The following is a 22,526-nucleotide window of genomic DNA, read 5'->3' as shown; positions in this document are numbered from 1 at the left end:
TAATTATGACTTAATCCCCACTTGATGGAAGCTCCTGTTAGTGAGGCATTTGCAAAATGTGGTGCCTTGGACAGCAGCAAGTCGGCTGGGAAAGTTATCAAAAATGCAGGTTCCTGGATTGTGGCTCGAGAAAACGTTGGTCTAGTGTAGTAGTTCTCAACTTGAATTGATTTTGTACCCGGGCATCATTTGGCAGTGTCTGGAGACATTCCTCTTTATTGCAACCAGGGGATGAAGGCGGATACTGGCATCTAGTGGATAGAGACCAGGGATGCTGCTAAACATTCTACAATGCATATGACGGCCCCCTGAAGCAAAGTCTTAAAACATCAGTAATGTCAAAGTGGAAAAGCCCTAGGCTAGTGTTGAGTCTCACAAACACACACACACAAATTATTTTAGCGTGTGGTGGTAGTGGTTTAGTCACTCAATCGACTCCAACTCTTTGGAACCCTATGGGCTATATAGCCTGTCAGGCTCCTCTGTCCATGGCATTTTATAGCACGTACTATAAACATATATGCCAGTGTATTGTGTGTGTATACGTGTGTGTGTGTGCGTTCATATATGCCTTTCTCTTGCCCATTGTAGTGGGCTTGTGAAAGTAAAAGTTGCTCAGTCATGTCCACCTCTTTGCAACCCCATGGACTGTAGCCTGCCAGGCTCCTAAGTCCATGGAATTCTCTAGGCAAGAATACTGGAGTGGGTTGCTGGTTCCTTCTTCAGGGGATCTTCCCAACCCAGGGATCGAACCCAAGTCTCCTGCACTGCAGTCAGATTCTTTACTGTCTGAGCTACCAGGGAAGCACGTGACATGTCTTTGTCCACTCTCCTTCCACTTCCTCATCCTCACAACTCACCTGCAGCCTCTCTTTTGTGTTGATTTCTGATTCCACACTGGCCAAGAACAGGGGAAGCCAAGTACTAAGTCCTTCACCCTTGAAGTAGCTGTCATGCTTCAGAACTTCATCAAAATAAATTTCCAGGTTGAAGAGGGGCGTGGATAAAGATATCCATTTCTCTGAGAGAAGTTTTTTAACCCAATTTGTAATTCAGATTTGGTACTCTGCTCCCAAATTTGCTTTATACCACTGGTTGTTGTGATGTAAAAATTGTGAGTCACACATGAGCTCTTTGTACCCACGATTTATTTCTTCCTTACACTAGTTCCTCTAGTTTTTCCTCTTCTTTCATTCTCACCTCCATCTAGAATCAATGGAGAAGTCTATTTTCTTCAGAGTTGAATATTGTTTTAAAAAAATTACTCTCCAGACAAATAAAAATCACTCTCGAATGTGGTTGCGTGTAGCTGACTGGTCTTAACTGGTTAGACATGCACTGCTGTGCTTCCCACCTCCTGTTAGGTGGCCACGATCTGTTTCCTGGTCAAGGAATGAGTGCCATGTCACGTGCTGCAGAACAGTTTCCAGCCCCCAATTCCCAGCAGACCTCAGGGATGGAGAAGCATCCTGCATGCACATGGCTGTAGTTTTATCATCTTGCACTCATCACTACCGTCAGGAAGATACTTTCTTTCTTTTTTTTTTTTTTAATTATGCAACAGAACTGCTGCATTAGGGTAAACTTTGACACAAAGTAATTGTGTTCTTGACTAAATCAACTAAAAGAAAATTAAGAAAATAGACCTGGCATAAGCTCCATGTCTTTCTTTTTAAAACAACTGCTTTTGGAGAAGCACTTGCATAGGCAATAGGAACAAAGGATCACCTCTAGAGGACAAGTTTGCCTTTTCAAGGAATGGGCAAATGGTAGAAATTGTAACTCTCCAGTATCATGGACCTTCCTAGCTTTTCTTGTTGATCAAATGGGAATACAGTCGTTAGTCCCTATGCATTTTGACCATTTAGACATTTTCAAACATTAGACAAAATACATGGATACTAGGACTCATACCATCTTTAAAAATTGAAGTTGAGGGATGCTTTTTGAAATATGGGCACTAACAAACATTTAGTTGGTACCCAAATTATGCAAAACCCACGGAGATACAAAGGTAAAGGGATGCAGACAGCCCTGAACTCTGCCGTCTCATCAGCATCTTTCAGTTGCTCTGAACAATTTACCTGGATTCTGGAGCTCATTATATGTGGTGGCTCTTCCTTTCATTCAATGAATTTTTATTGAGATGTTTCCTTGAGTCCATTGAAGGATATTAGGCTCAAAGGACTGGTTCCTGCCCTTAGAGACAAAACCAGTATTGTCTGTCAGGGTTAAATGTTCATGTGTGTGTCAAAAATACCACAGGAGTACAGATGAGAAAAGAAAAGATACAGGATTATAGAGGAGGTTGTTGGGAATTGAAAGGGTCTAGTCACCCTGTTTATTTAACTTATATGTAGAGTACATGATGAAAAATGCTGGACTGGAAGAGACACAAGCTGGAATCAAGATTGCCAGGAGAAATATCAATAACCTCAGATATGCAGATGACACCACCCTTATGGCAGAAAGTGAAGAGGAACTCAAAAGCCTCTTGATGAAAGTGAAAGTAGAGAGTGAAAAAGTTGGCTTAAAGCTCAGCATTCAGAAAATGAAGATCATGGCATCCGGTCCCATCACTTCATGGGAAATAGATGGGGAAACAGTGGAAACAGTGTCAGACTTTATTTTGGGGGGCTCCACAATCACTACAGATTGTGACTGCAGCCATGAAATTAAAAGGTGCTTACTCCTTGGAAGGAAAGTTATGACCAACTTAGATAGCATATTCAAAAGCAGAGACATTACTTTGCCAACAAAGGTTCGTCTAGTCAAGGCTATGGTTTTTCCTGTGGTCATGTATGGATGTGAGAGTTGGACTGTGAAGAAGGCTGAGCGCCGAAGAATTGATGCTTTTGAACTGTGGTATTGAAGAAGACTCTTGAGAGTCCCTTGGACTGCAAGGAGATCCAACCAGTCCATTCTGAAGGAGATCAGCCCTGGGCTTTCTTTGGAAGGACTGATGCTAAAGCTGAAACTCCAGTACTTTGGCCACCTCATGCGAAGAGTTGACTCATTGGAAAAGACCCTGATGCTGGGAGGGATTGAGGGCAGGAGGAGAAGGGGACAACAGAGGATGAGATGGCTGGATTGCATCACTGACTCGATGGACGTGAGTCTGAGTGAACTCCGGAAGTTGGTGATGGACAGGGAGGCCTGGTGTGCTGTGATTCATGGGGTTGCAAAGAGTCGGACATGACTGAGCGACTGATCTGATCTGATCTGAGAAGACTTTACAGAAGACAATAGGCAGGAAATAGACCTTGAGTGAAGCAGGATTTCCATAGGGGTCAGTGATCGGGGCAGAAAGGGAAAGATGCATGCATAAAGAAGAGAGAAGGCATAAGATATGTTTGGGGACAGGAAAGAAATAAGATACATTGGAATCCCCTCTCTGTGTTGGTGTTGGAAGTAAAGGAGATTGGAGAAAAGATTATGGAGTATGTTGCCTCACTGGGGTAATAAAGAACTGATTCATCCGAGTGTTAACACGGTAAAATTTATTTCTTGCTCATTTAACAGTTCCTTGCAGGTGTTTAGTGGGTAGACTTCCATATGGTGACTCAGGGAAGCAGGCTCTTCCAAGTTATTGCAAAATTCTTGAGAGCATGGCACCTTATTGTTCAATCCCTCAGATGTGTCTGACTCTTTGTGACCCCGCGAACTGCAGCAAACCAGGCCTCCCTGTCCTTCACCGTCTCCTGGAGCTTGCTCAAACTCATGTCCATTGAGTCAGTGATGCATCCAATCGTCTCATCCTCTGTCATCCCCTTCTGCTTTCAATCTTTCCCAGCATCAGGGTCTTTTCCAGTGAGTCAGTTCTTCTCATCAGGTGGCCAAAGTATTGGAGCTTCAGTTTCAGCATCAGTCTTTCTAATGAATATTCAGGATTGATTTCCTTTAGGATTGACTGGTTTGATCTCCTTGAATCCAAGGGACTCTCAAGAGTCTTCTCCAACAGCTCAGTTTAAAAGCATCAGTTCTTTGGCGTTCAGCCTTCTTTAGTGTGAAAGATTTCCGTCTACCTCCCACTGGCTACCCCTAACAGTAAGGGAGACTTGGAAATACAGATTGGCTCTGTGTCAGGAGAAAAAAAAGATTCTAGTGGGCACCTAGTCATTTCTACATGGACTTTTAGCTTGAATGGGTTAAACTTTCTCCTGAATGTTATGGTTAAGTCATCCTCCACCTTAACATATGGATGTGCTCTATAAAGAATGATTTTTTGGTGTGTTATATTCACTGCTGGTAATCCTAATGTATGGTAAACCTTGAATAAATCTTAGCTCAAATAATGAAACAGTTGTGGATGCTGGATAAGAGTCTTGGAGATATTGAATCTTGCAGGATGGACTCGTGGAAAGAAAGTTGAGGCAGGTAAGTTAATTAGAAAGCCATGGTGATAATCTAATAGAGTCAATTTAGTGCAATTACAGTAGGAATTAGTGCAATTTTAGAACCAGAAATGTTTGCTTCTGCTTTTTTAACTTTCTTAGTTTACAGCAAAGCCCTGGCTTATAGTTTAGCCAGAGTCCCTGCTGATTTGAAATCATAGAAGCAGGTTGTGAGCTGAAAGGGCCTGGGACTTTCTTTGGAGGTATTAATTGGAATGCAGCCTCGGGACTTGGGCTATGCCACAATTCTGCAACCCAAACAAAATAAAACCTGACCAAAGCAGCAAACTTAAATTGGAGTTCAAGTTACTTTAACGGACTCTTGGGAGACACAAACTGCAGTTGTATTATGTATGCAAAATTCACTCTTTGACCTTATTGTAAGGAAAATTAATGGAGTACACACAGTCTTTGGCTAGCTTTCCAGTGTGTTGGACAAGTTAACGGCCATGCAACTATGCAATATTTTTCTTAAATTTTAATTTTAAAATATGCTTGAAAAATAGATGCTGATCCAACAAGAACAGAGAAAATTGATGAAAAGAATACATTCTCTGTGCACCTAAGAGAAGCCGACATCCAGGCAACCTCGTGTAGCCCAAGGCTTCGAGATTTGAGGAAGTTAAAAGCTAAGGAGAGCCTTCTGCCTCCCTCTAGATTTGACTTTTGTGGTTTATGTATAAGCCGGGGCAGACCTCAGAGTGTGACCAAGACTCAGGTTATGCGCCTCTGAAGTCTGGTGAAGGGCCAGAGTCTAGGATTATACAGTCGAGTGAGGAAACTCACTGAGAACAGCTAGGGATTCCTGGGAGATTTTTAGTGATTCGTGCTGATCTGGAAATAATGGAAAAACAACAGAAGGACTTTTTGTGGTATTTTTGTGTGTTTTCTATTGGTTTGGGGAAGAAGCCAACCTTAAAGTGGCTTAAAAATAATAAATATTTAAAAAGACATAACATGCTCTACCCTTTTCATCTGTCCCTACCAAAAAATAAAACTTGCACAATGAAAATGGCAGGAATAGGAAGGGAAAGCAGAAACAACAGGCGACAGTAGTGTGCTCGGATGGGAACGAATAGGATCCAGACGGCCAATGTCTGGTGTTAATACAGAAAGTGCTGGAGAAGGTGTGAGGAAACACTCTGAGGGAATCTTTCCCTTGCGAGGCCCAGGACTCTTTGAGGCATGAGTTGCTTATTTCCTGAGGCCTCTTAAGATAAAAATTCCAGGCTTGAGGCAACGGGTACTTCGGAGGGTCTACTAGTTTGGTTTCCAGCTCAAATCCTAGAGAAGCCAATTCATTGAGATGTCATTTGCCTAGTGATTGATCTAACAAATTTACTGATTTTTTTTGGTAAAGAAAAAAAAAACTGAATTATTCACAAGTTTGATAGTAATTCATATTGCACCGGATAGTTTTCACTTGAGCCTTGCAAAGCTGTTGAATGTAAATTGACTGGAAACCCCGTTTTTTGTTTTTTCTTGTCTTGGCTTTATGGGGATTCAGTTACAAGTTGCTGAGGTTGGAAAACAGGCATCCCTGCTAAGGAATGGAGAAAGGAAGTTGGTGTGCTCATCTTCACATCTCGGAGGGGTTAAAGATACTAATGGGCAGGGAAGCAGGGGATACCGAGGAAGACAAGGAATGAATGTCAGAGGTGATGGACGCTGGAGGACAGAAAGGGTCAAGGATGAGAGACAGTGAAAGATCTGAAGACTCTAGAACATTTTCCAAGGCTGCTGAAGTCTTTTTAATATCAGTCATTATAAACCTTCTACTTGATTCATATTAGTTTGGCTGAGTGACTTCAGTGAAATGGTTCTTCTGAATGTTGGCTTCCAGTGTATCCATTTTCAGCAGATTGACTAACTTCCCCAAATCTGAGCCTTGCTGAGTTGTTCTAGCAACACCTTTAAGGAGTGACCAAAAGGGAAGTCTTCCTGGAGGAAGCTTTACCGCAGGACTAGAAAGATGGGGGTCTGAAACAGGAAGACACATCTCAGTAAAACCCCCAAAGTTGCTTTCTTGCCTTGGGCTTGGAAAGAAAGGCCAACCTGTCTGGGTTTGCCAGAGACATTTCCTGATTATAGTACTGAAAGCCTCAAATCTCAGCCAAACTGAGAGGGTTGGTTGGGCTTAAAAGCCAAAATGCTCAGGTGGCTCAGACGGTAAAGAATCTGCTTGTAATGCAGGAGACCAGGATTCAGTCTCTAGGTTTGGAAGATCCCCTTGGAGGAGAGCATGGCAACCCACTCCAGTATTCTTGCCTGGAGAATGTCACAGACAGAGGAGTCTGGTAGGCTACAGTCCATGGTGTTGCAAGGAGTCTGACATGACTGAGTGACTTTCACTTTCACTTCAAGAAGGAAAAAAAGATAAAGGTGGTGGTGGTGGTGGTGAGTGGGAGAGGTGATGCTGAACCCATCGCTTTAGAGGCAGCCTTCTCATGGGTACAATTCATGGCATCTACGGGGAAGAGCATGGGATGCCTAGGGGCAGTTGCCAGGTCTGAGCAATCACCCTGGGACCAACCCCAGGGAAGGTCTAGGTTTGTTCCAGATAGTTTGGTTAGACACTATATATATGCACGTACTTTTCTAAATGTGCTTTTTTCTCCTCTTTTCTTTAGGGAGGCAGGACACAGTGCGTGAGAGAAGTCTGTCCCATTCTCTCCTGTCCTCAGCACCTTAGCCACATTCCCCCAGGACAGTGCTGCCCCAAATGTTTGGGTGAGTGATTGTTTTCAGATCAAAGAACAATGTAATTCATTCTGGGAGTTTCTGTTGAGAGTTGTCCACTTTGTTATCTTGAGGTTCTCAAGTTGTGCTATTTCATGGCTTCTTAGAGACAACACCTTCTTCTGATTACCTGAGTGTAAGGTGTGGTGGCTCAGTAGGTAAAGAATCCACCTGCAATGCAGGAGACCCGGGTTTGATACCTGGGTCAGGAAGATCCCCTGGAGGAGGAAGTGGCAACCCACTCCAGTATCCTTGCCTCGGAAATCCCATGGACAGAGGAGCCTGGTGGGCTACAAGACCATGGGGTTGCAAGAGTTGGGCACAGCTGAGAGACTAAACCACCACCAAGGTGTGTACAAGGGTTTATTTCACTTCTGAGCCTCCCCAGAACTTTCTTTTCTCTTATCTTCCCCTGTAGTTGTAAACCTGGTATACCAGACACCCTGGGATAATAGCCTGATGTGGGGAGAATGGTACTGAGGAAACCGTCTTTAACTGGACATTTGATGATTAGTAGGAATGTATTTTTGTGGGGAGAACAACACTGAGAAACTGTCTTTAACTGGGCATCTGACATTTAGTAGGAATGTATTTTAAAGGCATGTGAGGACTTCCCTGGCAGTCCAGTGGTTAAGACTCTGTGCTACCAATGTGGGGGGTGGGATGGGGGATGCAGACAGAGCGTGAGGGTTCAATCCCTGGTCAGGGAACTAAGATCACACATGATTCAAAGCATGCCCCCAAAAGAAAAATAAGTAAATAAAGGCATATGAAGTAAACAGATGGAGGAACAGAGTGTTATTTTAGAGGCAAAAACATGCAGGAGGATAAGGTGCCTCAAACAAGAGGTTTGGAAGGGAATAATGAATAAGTCAATAAAAAAGAGGATTAGCTATTCCTTTTGGAGCAATTATTATGTACTAGGTACCATGTGAAAACGTCAGGAACTTTTTTTCTCATTTAATTTTCTCAAGAGTCTGTGACATACAGGTGCTAAGTATAGAATTCTGATGTGTATTAATAATATAGGGACCATGATTAGTTTTGTGCTGAGAAAGAAGTAGAATTCCTAGAAGGTAGCACAGCTAGTGAGCTCTGGAGGTGACTCCTGAACGTGAGTCTCCGTGATTCCCAAACCCACGATTTAACCTGCTGCTTCTCAGCTTTCCAGGTAACATGGAGAGCAGCATGCATGTTACCACCTGAAGAGAAACACCCTGGATGGAGGGTCCCTAGAGCCCGGAATCCTTTGGTTTTTGTTCTTTATCTATGTATCAGCTTCTTCCATGTGGCCTTAAGGTCATTGAGTTGATTGAGCTTGACCATTTAAGATTCAGATAAAAGTAGCTTGATCCATCAAATGAATACAATAGAATATGCAGCATCCCCACCAGTATCTCCAGGGATCCTTGGCAGGGGGCTTGTATTTTCTCTAGTCACCGCTGGCTTTGTGTTTTCGCTCCTGCTGCTTTTTTCTATTTGTTCCCTACCTCTTCCTCTTCTACCTCCTCCTCCTTCTCTTCCCTTTTTTTTGTTCCTCTTCCTTTCCCTCCTCCATCTGCTTCTTCAACATCATTTTGTCCTTTCAGGAAAACCTCCCCACCCTGTCTTTTCACATTCTATGGTGCTATTGAATCAAGGCTTGTGCAGGGGATTTCACTGAAGGTTTACAGTAAGAGGCTGATTACTTTTCAGGGAAGCACAATGAATAATAGAAACTGAAATATTAAGCTCGCTTTGTTCTTAAAAGGTCTCAGCTACTTTGCCTTTAGGAAAATATCACTGTCCCTTTTCTGTGGATTACAGCCTCCAATCCTTATTGTCCACACTCTTTCCTTGAATCTTCTGTCTTTTCTGTCATACTTTGCTTCCTCCAACCGAAACACCTGTTGATTTATTTTTATCATTCCCAGCTTATCATAGCCATACCCTGAAGTCTATCTTTCTACAATTGAATTGGCCAATAAAGGTATCTTGTTAAATGAAGGCAGCTTTCTCTTCTTTGAAGGATTCTGCTGCTAACTCTTCATCTAATAATGTGTGCCTTCCTTCTGTGTACACACACGCAAACACACACACAAACATGCACCTGCTTTTAAAGTAATTCCATAGATATTATCAGAACAAAGGAGAATTGTTTAGACATGACTGACTGAAGGCATTTCCCCTGATGTGTGTGCTTCTTGGGTTGCCCATGTGTGCTTGTGCCCCTCGAAGAGAAGTAGCCAGTTCACTGTTGTTGAAATCATCATGCTGTGGGTCATGGTGGAAACAGGGCCCCATATAAGTGAGAAAGTCGTCCCAGAGGAGGTGTGGCTTGGGCCCTCAACTTGAAGATAAGTAGGCTTGCCTAGAGAATCCTGTGGACAGAGGAGCCTGGTGGGCTGCTGTCCATAGGCTCGCACAGAGTCGAACATGACTGAAGCGACTTAGCATGCGTGCATCCGTTGGAGAAGGAAATGGCAACCCACTCCAGTATTCTTGCCTGGAGAATGCCAGGGATGGAGGAGCCTGGTGGGCTGCCGTCTATGGGGTCGCATAAATGGACACAACTGAAGCGACTTAGCAGCAGCAGCAGCAAGCTTGATTAAAGCTCTGAAGCTGGTATCGTGGATATGCTGAGTCAGATGAGATTCTCATATGAACAATGACTGTTGTATTGAATGCAGATTTTTCTGTCCGTTTGTGGTCATAAGTTGGACTACAAAAGGAACAGCAACTCTTAGGACACTCAGAAATTCTCCCAAATGAGACCTTTACTGCTGGGCTAAGCCCCAGAGGAATAAAGTGGAAATGGCTTAGATTAGGCTATACACAGAGTCTCTGAACTATTCTTTTGAATGTTTTATCTTATTTTGAGCCATGATGACTTTGGGATTTAGGTAAGATTGTATGTTCTTTGACAGTAGAAAGAAACATACCCACACAACAGAAGACAGGAAAAAAAAAAAAGGAAACATAGCAATGCTTAGTGGATGCTGAAATTTTAGACTATTTAGACTTTTGGATTTTTGGACACTGATTTGCTGTTCAGTTTTCCCGTGAGCAGGATTCATTCACATGACATACCCCTGCCTTTTGCACTATTTTCCTCTCTTTTCTCATTTTCAATGACAGCCTCAGCAGAAGTTTCTATATAGAGAGCACCGATGCACCTCTCAGAGTCACACGGCCCAAGATCATATTTGAATTATATGTGCTGTGTGCTCAGTTGCTCAGTTGTGTATGATTCTTTGCGACCCCATGGACTGCAGCCCTTCAGGCTCCTCTGTTCATGTGGATTCTCCAAGCAAGAATACTGGAGTGGGTTGCCATTTCCTTCTCTAGGGGCTCTTCCTGACCCAGGAATTGGGCCCACGTCTCCTGAATTGGCAGGTGGGTTCTTTACCACTGTGCCACCTGGGAAGCCTATTTGAATTATACCACCTCTAATAATGATAATACTTATCTGCCATTGATCATATTTGTGCAGGGAGATTAAACTCAAGCCTTTTTTGTTCAGTAGTCTACTGATGTATCAATCCACCAGTCTAACACTAATAATATAATATATAATAATATATATAATAAAAGACAGGACAAGGCAAACCATGTTATCACAATTTGAAACAAATGCTCGATTGAAGCAGGGCTATTTTTAATTCTTAAAGGACAGAAATATATCTTTGATGGAATAATATAGAGGACAGTGTTTAAAGCAGTGAAAAATAACGTCACCATCATTTTTGTAGTAAATTAAAAAAAAATCTGCTTAGGGGTGTTTCTTATACTTTTATAGAGTGTCCTAAATCAAGGTGTGATATGACAGGTGTGACTCTGATGGGGTGGGTAGCCTGCACACAGATTTCTGATGCTTCAGACAACCCTTGGGAGTTACCTAGAGGAAGACCTAGAGAAAGGATGAATTCTGTATTTTTCAGGTAATCCTCTGATTTAATCTATACATTTTTACAAACTTCAGAAGACTTAGAACCTGAGTATACACAGAAGAATGCCTGTTTCGGTTGGGGTATTGCTAATTGTTAGGTGCACATACAGTCATTATGCTAAATTTTATCTAACCATAAAAAAGTTTTTGATGTATACTTTAGCATTGACATTGTAGTTAGAGATGGCAATGTGTTGTTGGGAGGAGGCATTTTGATATCATTTTATGACAAGTGAACTAAGTCAGGCCTGGAGAAATCAAGTTCAAGGTCACCCGGGAGTCTGTATGTGGGACCCAAGTTAAAATTATCACAATCATCTTTTGAAGCAAGTTTGCTTCTTGTAGGGAGAACTAAACTAATGATTTAATTCTACATCTATACTGTATCCCAGCTTTGAGGTTGACTTTTAACGGGAAGATGGCATTTTTCTTGACACCTACTAACAGTAATTCCAACAATTCTAATTCCGAGAATAGCATTTCATATGTGTTTATAGATACTTCAGCATTTCATTTGGTCTCCAATGAACTAGAGATTGCTTTTAATCTTTTTACAGGAAGAGTGTGGGTATAAATCTTATGAGTGATGATTAATCTTTGACTTCTCAACTTAGTCCTTAATTGAAGTAACATTTCAGAGATATTTTTATGTGCTCCAGAGAGTAGAAACTCAAATACTGAAAGAAAGGAGGAAAGTGGATTACACTCTTTATTTGGGGTTGATTTTTTTTCGCCTTTTGGGTCACCAATCAAATCCTTACATCAGGGAAAACCACGGTAATTCTGCAAGAGGTGTGATGCCTGTGGGAGGTTGAACACTGCGTTTGTGGAGTTGGATTCCTCCTCTGTGTGATCTTTGAGTTAGCATCACCCTTGATGCCAATGGACTTGTCATTTCTTCAACTGATATACTATCTCATTAGTTTTTCTTTTTGCTCATCCTAGTCTTCTTTGGATATCTTGACTTCTCCTGCCTCTTCCCTGCCAACACCCACTTTCTGGATAATTTTACTCATTCTTTAAGATACAGCTCAGGCAGCACATCCTGAGTCTTCTCTGTCCTTCCCATCCTCACAGTTCCTAGATTGGCTTCTTTCCAGAACTGACTGTCTTATTGTATTGAAATCATCTTTTGTGGGTTTGTTTCCCCAGTAGATTAAGCTCCACTGGGACAGGATGCCTTAGTCATCCTGGCTCACTAGGATGAACTCATAATAAAGATTTGTTAAACTTACAGGATTCAGTATGGAATCAAACTCTTTTTAGCAAAAACTCTTTGAAGTCATGATTCCTGGGAATCCCCTAGAAACATGTGACCCATGGCTCTGTATTTGTGCACTAGATTTACCTGGTCTTGTGGGAATGTTTAACAGTCCTGTGCTATAATTGCTGATGATGAAGTGGGACAATCCTGACTTCTGTCTTGCTAACGCTATGCTGTTGCTTCTTTCTAGGTCAAAGGAAAGTGTTTGACCTCCCATTTGGAAGCTGCCTCTTTCGCAGTGATGTTTATGACAATGGATCCTCTTTTCTCTATGATAACTGCACTGCATGTACCTGCAAGGTAAGATGGTTCTGAGGGGCTGTGGTCCAGAATGGATGACATTTTGGTTTTAATGTGAACACTATAGCCAAATATAATAATGTGTTATTTATGGTAATGAGGCATTACTGATGCCACTTTATCTGTAAAGTTATATTGCATGTTCACAAGGAAGTTTAGACATAGGATCCAAATTATGAATCACTGTTATGTTCCCAGGACCAATAAGTTAGCTCTAGGGGTAAGAATTAAACTCTGAGGGGCTAAAGCACTTATAAAAGTCAGACAAATGCACATTGCAGTGTTCTCTGGCTCTATTTATTCAGTATGAATTCTCTGACACACCTGGCAATAAAAATGGCTTTAACCACATGTAAGAGAAAAGAAGCCAACTCATCAGAAAAGGCTGTTGCTGGGAAAGATCGAGAACAGGAAAAGAAGGGGGCAATAGAGGATGAGATTGTTGGATAGCGTCACCGACTCAATGGACATGAGTTTGAGCGAACTCTAGGAGGTAGTAAAGGACTGGAAAGCCTGGTGTGCCGCAGTCCATGAGGGAGTCAGACATGACTTGGTGACTGAAAAACAGCAGTAAAGAGAAAAGAAAGGCATGGGTTCACAGTTATCACAAAAATAAACCTGGTAGTTTGGGAAGAGAGTATTTATGTGTTGTTCATCATACCATTTCTTACTTGAGTCATTACACACTTTTCTCAAAAGGCAACCACACATCTGCTGCTGCTGCTGCTAAGTCGCGTCAGTCGTGTCCGACTCTGTGTGACCCCATAGACGGCAGCCCACCAGGCTTCCCCATCTCTGGGATTCTCCAGGCAAGAACACTGGAGTGGGTTGCCATTTCCTTCTCCAATGCATGAAAGTGAAAAGTGAAAGTGAAGTCGCTCAGTTGTGTCCGACTCTAGCGACCCCATGGACTACAGCCTACCAGGCTCCTCCATCCATGGGATTTTCCAGGCAAAAGTACTGGAGTGGGGTGCCATTGCCTTCTCCGAACCACACATCTAGTGACTGGTAAAGAAAGAATTCCTCAGCTCCAGAAATTTAAAGGCATTATGCACATCACACATTCCTAGACTATGTTTATATGGTGATTCAGTTCTGAAACTGAGAAGAGAATCATTTACACGGAGGACTTTAGGACCATTCATTAGCAAGTTAATCGAAACATCTGTGTGACATGAGTTTAGAATACATTTTGGGGTGATAGTTGTTTGTTTTTAATAACCAGAGGTTTGGAGAGGGAAAGAGGAACTTTTTTCACTGTCAATCAGTAGCTGGAATTAGAGTTCAAAAGTTCCTGATTACTCAAGGCATGGTTTGTTAATGAGCATGCACTGCATCTTCAAGGAAGTGGCCAAGGAAGGGCTGAACTGTCTGTTCCCTAGCACTGAACAGCAAGTAATTCCGAAGACTGGAATTACTTTCCTGAGGCCCTCTCCTCTCTTTCATGGTTCATAGAATCCTGTGCTAAGCATATAGCCACTCCTTTTGTTGCCTTGGCCTCCATCCTCTGGACTTCTCTTTCTCTCCTGGAATTTCACAGGTTATAGCCTCCTCTTGGGGATACTGAGCCTTTGATGAAAGACATCACATTCCCGATTCTCTTGATTGCAGAAAAGCCAGGCATCCCAGGGATGGAAATTAGTTATGCTTGCAGCGTTTTGGGTCTCATTCTTTGAGAGATTCTTTGAGAGGTGATTAGCCAATATATCCCAATACTCAAAAGAAGCGTAACTGAAGCTGTTCCTTCAAGATGTTTTTTATCAGAGTATGAATTCACGGTCATTTTTGGGAAATGGAATACTTGAAGAATCAGGCTGCAATCATTTGGGGTGATCAGGGTTGTTTTGTATCTGTTAGAGTTTCCCTCTCCAGTATCCCCATCCAGTGAGTGCCATGCAGGTGCAGGAAATAGTTCTCTAAACACAATTCAGTTTTAGGTTTCCATCTGCCTGCAGTGTCCTCATCTTCCTTGAGTCTGATTAGCAAACTCCTCTTCATTTATAGCAGCCTTTCTCAGATATCACCTCTTCTAGTGAGGTTTTCCCAACCCACCTAGATAGGTAATTGTTGCATCTTCTCTCCTAGCCCTATACCTTTACCAGTTCTTTTTACCACATTATTATATAGTCTTTGTTCAGATGGTTATCTCTTCTCTTTGTGAGTTCCTTGAGGACAGGCGCACATCTATCCATCTCTGTATTCTAATTGCTTAATCCAGTTCCAGGCAATGATCTAATGATACTCTAAATGTGTGTGTGTTTGTGTGTGGTGGGGGATGGTTGGTTGTGGGTGTATATTTAATGAAAGTTGGGCAATCTATCATGAAGTATGCATTATTCTAGAGCTGGTGAGTGCCCTTGTTTTTCAAACTTGAAATCAAAATATGCAGTTTGACAAAGGATTTTTGCCAATTTATGAGTTGACTTATTTCCATGTGCCAGGCACTGTGCCAAGTACTTTGCATATTCCATTAAACTGCACAATCAACTTGAGAGGTGTTATCATCTCCATTTTGAAGATGAGGAATCCGGGGCACAGAGGGATGGATTTGTACAAGACAATACACTTAATACATGAACTGGCATTCTACCCTGGTCATATTCAATTCTATATCTTATCCACTGTGTGATGTGATTTGAATAACAAATGCCTTTTTTTGAAGGATCATCTCATTGTCATATTAATCTTAAGAGGATAAGTTAGTGAGAGTATAGTAGATAGTACCAGAAGTGCCTCTTGAAACCATAGAATTGATGTAGAAGTTGCAGAAGTTACATCTGTCGATTTACTCAACCTATTTGTATGTGAGGCTCCAAAGTGAGTCCTCTCTCCAAGCTTACTGATTGGGTCTATGTCTTGGAGAGGGGTTTGGTCTCTCATTTCCCTGCTCTTGGTTCACACTAACTCAGCACTTTGAGGTCATTGCCAATCTACCCTGGGATATTTCTTTCCTCCATCCTGTCTTCTGCTAAGTTTCATAAATATTTTGCTCTTATAGTCATTTCATCTGACATTCTACTCCAGGTGAAATTTCAACTTGTTGGCTGGGAAACTGGAAAAATTTGCTTTTCTTAGGGCTTCCCTGGTGGCTCAGAGGGTAAAGCGTCTGCCCCGTAATGCGGGATACCGGGTTCTATCCCTGGGTTGGGAAGATCCCCTGGAGAAGGACATGGCAACCCCACTCCAGTATTCCTGCCTGGAGAATCCCATGGACGGAGAAGCCTGGTGGGCTATATATATAGTCCATGGGGTCACAGAGAGTAGGACACGACTGAGTGACTTCTATATATATATATATATATATATAATAGGCTCCTCTGAACTTTTTTCCCATACATTGTTGAATGAGTCAGTAAATACAACTCACTTGGCTATTTTGTCCATGGAATGCCACTTCTTTTGAAATCAAGCCATACTCCTTAATGTTACAGATACAGACTTGTCAACCTCAGAGTTTAAGTGTCCCTGATTAAGGTCACACAGTTGATGGAAGACCCCTAGAACCCAGGCCTAGCTTTAGAATCGCTCATTTGGTTCCTTTGTGAACACAGAACACACTAAGGAATTTCATCTTCACATGGAGCATGAGCTCTAAATTTTTACTCTTTGATCAAAGATATCCTGAGTTTACTGTCAGCTCTTAGAAGGTGTCATAAAGCCATGGGGGAGCCCTGAGGGAACACTGTTAAGGAGGGTTGTAAAAGATGAGAAGGGCAGGAAAAAGGAAGGAAACTGGTTGGTCCATAGTGCACTGGGCCTTCTAACCCAGTGGCTGGAGCAGGATATCCCATCAGTCTGCTGAGCATTAACTGATAAGCCCTTGGAAAGTGGGGGGCATATGTCACACTGTTCATAGCTTCCTCTTCTTCTAGTCCGGATACTTGGTCAGCAAGTAAAATTTTGAAGTGAATGAAAGATTTATTGCAGTGACTTAGAATATGGTCGGAGAAGGCAATGGCACCCCACTCCAGTACTCTTGCCTGGAAAACCCCTTGGATGGAGGAGCCTGGTAGGCTGTAGTCCATGGGGTCACTAAGAGTCGGATATGACTGAGTGACTTCCCTTTCACTTTTCACTTTCATGCATTGGAGAAGGAAATGGCAACCCACTCCAGTGTTCTTGCCTGGAGAATCCCAGGGATAGGGGAGCCTGGTGGGCTGCTGTCTATGGGGTCACACAGAGTCAGACACGACTGAAGCAACTTAGCAGCAGCAGCAGCAGCAGAATATGGTATCTTTGATCTCTGGGTTGGGAAGATTCCCTGTAGAAGGGAAAGGCTACCCACGCCAGTATTCTGGCCTGGAGAATTCCACAGACTGTATAGGGGTCCATGGGGTTGCAAAGAGTTGGACACGACTGAATGACTTTTATACACATCTTCAGCATATGTTTTAAAGAAGTTAATTGTGGGTTGTTAAAGGAAGACCAGGACTTCCCTGTAGCTCAAACAGTAAAGAAACTGCCTGTGATGTAGGAGACCAGGGTTCGATTCCTGAGTTGGAAAGTTCCTCTGGAGAAGGGAATGGCAATCCACTCCAATATTCTTGCCTGGAGAATTCCATGGACAGAGAAGCCTGGTGGGGTCGCAAAGAGTCAGACATGACTGAGTGACTAACACACACAAAGGAAGGCCAGGCAGGATGTCTGGTGGAGGTGGAAATTGTCTTTAACTTCCAGTTTGCTTTCGGGCCCCCAGGACTCCACTGTTGTGTGTAAGAAGAAGTGCTCCCACCCTGGTGGCTGCGACAGAGGCGAGGAGGCCTGTTGTGATGACTGCCTCCTACGAGTGCCCCAGGAAGACATCAAAGTGTGCAAGTTTGGCAACAAGATTTTCCGGGTATGTCATGAACCAAGTTCATGGGAACTACTGTATGATACTGAGTTGTGGAAAGCTCCTAGCAAAGTGCAGATTGCAATATTTCATATTTTGTGTATCCATGTATGTATGTGTATAAAAGTATTTATTTATATTATATGTGCATATATGTTTAGAGTCAAGGACACTTAGGGGTAGAGAAGCAACTGTTTGAAAATGTGTTTTTCTTGGCTTTACTTTTGGTGTATAACATACGTTAAACCTGTAAAACATTGCCTTTTCTAAATGTGGTGGCCAGTGGTTGGGGCTGAGCTGAGGAGTCCCCTGGATGGTGCAGCTATGGGTACCCAAATGCCTGGGGACAGCAGTCAGAGATGCACGGTCCTCTGTGCCAAGATCCTGATTCTCTTAGAACTTTCCCACTAAGCTCCTTTTTCAGAGAGAGATTTTCCCATTTGGAAGCTGTTTGGGTGAGGTTGTGGCCAGCAGAGCAGTTGAACAAAGATGAGCGGGTCTTGCCCCAGCTGAGTTAGTAGGGTCATCTGCTGCCCATCTCAGGTGTGTTTTACATCGTTTTCTAGTGGCGTGGGTGGAAGCTGGCCAGTGACCATTTAAACGTTAGGATTAAGATCGTTGACTTTGTCCAAAGTGCTGCCCATCTAGTCTGTTTTCCCCACGGGTGGAGGGAGTTTCTCTGTACCTGAAGGTGTCATCTCAGGGTACCTTTGAGAATCGAGACCCTCAGAATCAAGTCAGAGATGGAGGCACCTCAGGCCCTCTGCACTTGGCTAGACTTCCTATTACAGAGCTGGAGGGAGCGTCTTGATTCTTACAACATATGTAAAAAGATTTGATGTATCATGCCTCAGGGAAGGGCGTCACGTGTGTGTATGTGTGTATGTATCTGTGTGTTGTGGTTCCACCCAGCTTCCAGAGCTACTCATGTGCCCTCTTTACACGTCATCCTCTGTCTCTGGAGCATCCAGATGCGGTAGGCTCACCCTGATGACTCTATTATGCAAAGTGCTTCCCAGGCTCCTCCCAAAAAGGTTCCTTCATATACATGGATGGGGCCTGAAGTAATTTATGGAGTCCTAGAAATGTGCACTCAGAGAATTTGCAATAGTCAGATGCCCTTTAAAACAGATTCAGTAAGAGAAATAAAAGGCACTAGAGACATAGGTAGTCCTTAAAATACCTTCCAAAAATGAGAAGGAAGAGTAAGAGGCATAGGTGACATCAAAGATCTGGGCTGGTTTTTCTGTTTTTAATAAAATTTGCTGCTTAGATCCAGAAGCCCAGAAAGGAATCCTTGCTCTGTTTTCAGGCCTAAATCTATTGCCCATAATCTTTTTTTTCACAAGCAAGAATACACGTTCCTGCATGTTCCCAGAAGTACAGGATTTTTGTGGTTGGGCACTCAGCAATTGCAGATTATAAATCCAATAAGCCAAAGAGATGCCTCAAACAGCTTTTTCTGGGCTAGAAAATGTGTCCTAAGTGCTACCCAGCCTTTTAGGAGGAGAGTATCAGACAGGCAGGGACATGGGATGAATGGCTCTTGGAGTTTTCTGTCTGTGCTCCACATTTTCAGGTGGTTTGCTGGTCAGGTGTCTGGCTGGCAATGGGAGTCATATGGATTAGTCTCTGTTCTTTGCATGTTTGTGCCCCATGTGGGCCAGAACCATGTCACATCTGGGAATAAACTAACCATCCCCGGACATCTCAATTAACTAGTGGCATCTGGGAGAACTCAAACTTTTCAGTCCTATCAAATGGAAAAATTAGACCCTTGTTGCATCATGTAGGAAAAGTCTTGTTTGCTTTCCAGGGTGAAGCTAAGTAAACAGTGCAAAAGGAGCAAGATGCAAATATGACTTGTTTGGTGTACAAGCATTTTTTTTTTAATATACCCTGGAGGGGAAATGCACGCGCGCGCACACACATACACTAAGATCATTTCTATCAGATCAGTTAGATGTAGATAAACACCTCAGAGTAATTCAATCTACTGATGGAAACCATCACTCAGGGAAGAAATGCTTTCCTTGACAGACAAATCCTAGCCTGGTGGATTAGCTCCCATCAGCCTCCAGTTTATGGAAGGATTCTGTGGTCTCTCTTGCAGGATGGAGAGATGTGGTCGTCTGTCAACTGCACCATCTGTGCTTGTGTGAAAGGCAAGACAGAGTGTCGCAAGAAGCAGTGTGTTCCCATCAGCAGCTGCCCTCAGGTTCGTCTGCAGGTTGACTTACTCTTTACCTAAGCATCTAGAGAACCATCCTGTGTGTGGCATGGTCACCTCCCATCTTCTGAACACAGAATTCAGATCCTCCAAAACTTCCAAGTTCCCAAATAGACACGTGTCCTTTGCAAAGCTTGCTCCTTGTTCTTTATGATTCTCATCCAGATTCTAGCCTAGCAGGGTAATAGCTCTTACCTCGCTCTGTTTTTTACTGATCTCTCCCAGTTTTTTGTTTTAATGTCTCCAACTTCTGTTTGATCAGCTCCCTCGTGTCTTTTGCTGGGTTTTCTTTTGAATATCATAAAAGATCCTTTCATTTTACCTCTCTCTTTCTTTTCAAATCAGTTTTCTTCCTGTAGCCATTCAAAGGAATATGTGGTTGTTTATTTATAAATTCCCCAAGGAGTTTCACCTGTCCAGTGGCACCCTCCAACCCCTTTTCTGAAGTTTTCCCTCTCCAACCCGGGCTCTGTTGTAGTCCTGAATGGAAATGGCGTCTTTATGGAAATATCTCTTTTCAGAAACCCATAGTTCCAGTGCCCTGAATAAAGCATCCATTATCTTCCAAAGCATGAGCTTCATTGAATTCACCTCAGCAACTTGAAACCTTTCAAGGTTTTATGCATTTTGGGAAAATGTCAAGCCTATTCAATACCTTCCAGTAAATGAAAAAATACATCCATATATTCAGGACATGTCTTCCCTTCTCTGTCAGAGACAGCTTTTAATTTTATTCACATCTGTTATTATTATAAACAAAAAGTTGCTGTTTTTACGTGAGTGCCAAATGAAGCACAAAAAAACAACAGCTGTTGCTATTGCACAACTGAATAAAGGGGGAAAAAAAAAAGAAAAAAAGAAACCCTAATTAGTCTTGCTTTAAAAAGCCTCAGACATAAAACTGAAAAAAAAAAAAAAAAAAAAAAACCCAGGAGATACAATAAGGAGAGTTGAGCATGATCTACTTATAAATATTCATTGGGAAAAATGGTATCACATCGTTTTTGCCCGTCCTCCGGGAACCCTCGCTGCTAATGAACTCCTGCGGCACATGTTAGTAATAATGGGCTTCCTTATTCTACAAGACAAAAACAAAAGGCTGAGCCAGCCTGGTGGCTCGAGCAAGCAGCCTCTGCAGGCCCTGGTGGAGTTCCCGGCTTCACTTGAGTCCTGCCACTCGCGGCAGGTGTGGAGGTCTTCATAGCCCTCTTGCTGTGGGGAGGTGAGCGCTCTTTCCGTTACCAGCATCTTGGTTCCTGTCTCTTGTTTGTGGACCATATTTGGGCCAGGAGCATCCGTCCCTCCAGGCGCAGGCCTGGCGTTTCCCCCACCCCACCCCACCCCCACCCCACCCCTGTCTTCTTGTCAGAGCCCGTCAGGCAGTGCCTGGCTCCTGCCTCAGGGCCCACCTTTTTGTTTCTAGGCAGTTTTCCAATCATTCCTTTGGTTCACACTTTGCCTCCTCAGGGGCCAGCACAAGCACTTTGGATAGAAATCCTGTTAAACACTTACTTCCCCTCCCCTGCATTGCTTTGGGAAATTAAAAAAATAATAATAATAATAATTTTTTTTTAAGAAACAGACATATTCCTGCTCTATCCTTCCTGGCTACTATACATCTTTTTCCAGAAGTTTGCATGCCTTGTTGAAGAAGGATTGTGTGGTTGCATTCCCTTCTTGACAGTCCCCCAGGGCAAAGGAGTGCATTTGGTGAGAAGGACGGAGGGGTCCACTGGGGACAGGTTCGATGTGACAGTCATTCCATCACTGTTAATATGTCCTGAGACTTCCTCTGTAGTCATAGGACCAACCTCGTCTGATGCTGAGACCCCGCCCCCCCACCTCTGAGGTGGGTGCTGTTACTAGGCCCTTCTTACTGTTGCTTTCTTGGGGCATCCAGAATTCCTCAGCAAGTTCCACGTAACTCAGGAGCCAGACATCATAGCTTTCTCTTGATTTATTCCCTGCCTAATTCAGTGATGTTTCCAGCCCCTCTCTCACTTTCTGAAGAAAGCAACTGGCTGTTTCTGTTGAGGTACAGATGCAGGGAATCACAGAGTCACCCTTTGCTGGGGCCTTGGTTTAAACAGCTCTGTATGCCATTATTCCATCAGCTGGAGCCAGTCTGCTTTGGATTTGTCCTCAACTACTTTCAGGCACGAGAAGCCAAAGGAGTCCTCTGTGCCAAATAGAAACAGACAACAGAGCTCTTGGTCATGAAATTGTCGTGTTGCCCCAAACCATGGAAGGTGGCATGGCATGGAGCTTTTGAGTCTCATTCAAACCTGTCATAGCCTTTAATGTACCTTTTTAAAGCGTCAGACATGGTTCTAATTCTTTAATTATCAACTGCCATCTTTTTTTGTTGTTGTTGTTAGTGTGATTTGTTTTTTAAGTACCTAAATCTATTCTTGATGCAATCGACAGGTAGTGAAACAAGGCTTGACACAAGTCTTGGGCCACCACTCTGTGGTCTGTTTCCCTAGTTTCCTGTAAAGAGGGGAAAGGGGCATTTGTATATAGAGGGTTGTTGTGAAGCATAAATGTGATAAGGAAAGAAGAAAGTACGGCATTTTTTTCCTACTGTATAGATACCCAATAAATGTTAACTTCTCTTAAAGATTAAGATGAGACCTCTCTCATCTTAAAAATCTGGAGTGAAAAGTTGGCCTATAAGGTCACACAAAATTAGGTTTGATTTTGGGTTGGCTCAGACGGTAAAGCATCTGCCTGCAATATAGGAGACCTGGGTTCGATCCCTTGGTTGGGAAGATCCCCTGGAGGAGGAAATGGCAACCCACTCCAGTACTCTTCCCTGGAAAATCCCAAGGATGGAGGAG

General features: G+C 43.0%; 1 protein-coding gene across 2 annotated transcripts in view; it reads left to right on the top strand.

Annotated features, from left to right (window-relative positions):
- BMPER (BMP binding endothelial regulator) overlaps positions 1-22,526 on the top strand; it is a 252,730-nt gene that overhangs the window by 135,497 nt on the left and 94,707 nt on the right. For both annotated transcript variants that reach the window (XM_059885635.1, NM_001077997.1), the window contains 4 exon segments: positions 7,025-7,124; positions 12,516-12,625; positions 17,322-17,462; positions 19,570-19,674. In XM_059885635.1, the coding sequence (XP_059741618.1) occupies positions 7,025-7,124; positions 12,516-12,625; positions 17,322-17,462; positions 19,570-19,674 (456 nt within the window).

The sequence above is a fragment of the Bos taurus genome, chromosome 4 (assembly GCF_002263795.3).
Source record: "Bos taurus isolate L1 Dominette 01449 registration number 42190680 breed Hereford chromosome 4, ARS-UCD2.0, whole genome shotgun sequence".
NCBI classification, from domain to species: Eukaryota; Metazoa; Chordata; class Mammalia; order Artiodactyla; family Bovidae; genus Bos; species Bos taurus.
Note: the sequence above shows the minus strand (reverse complement) of the source record. Positions and strands in the feature narration are given on the sequence as shown.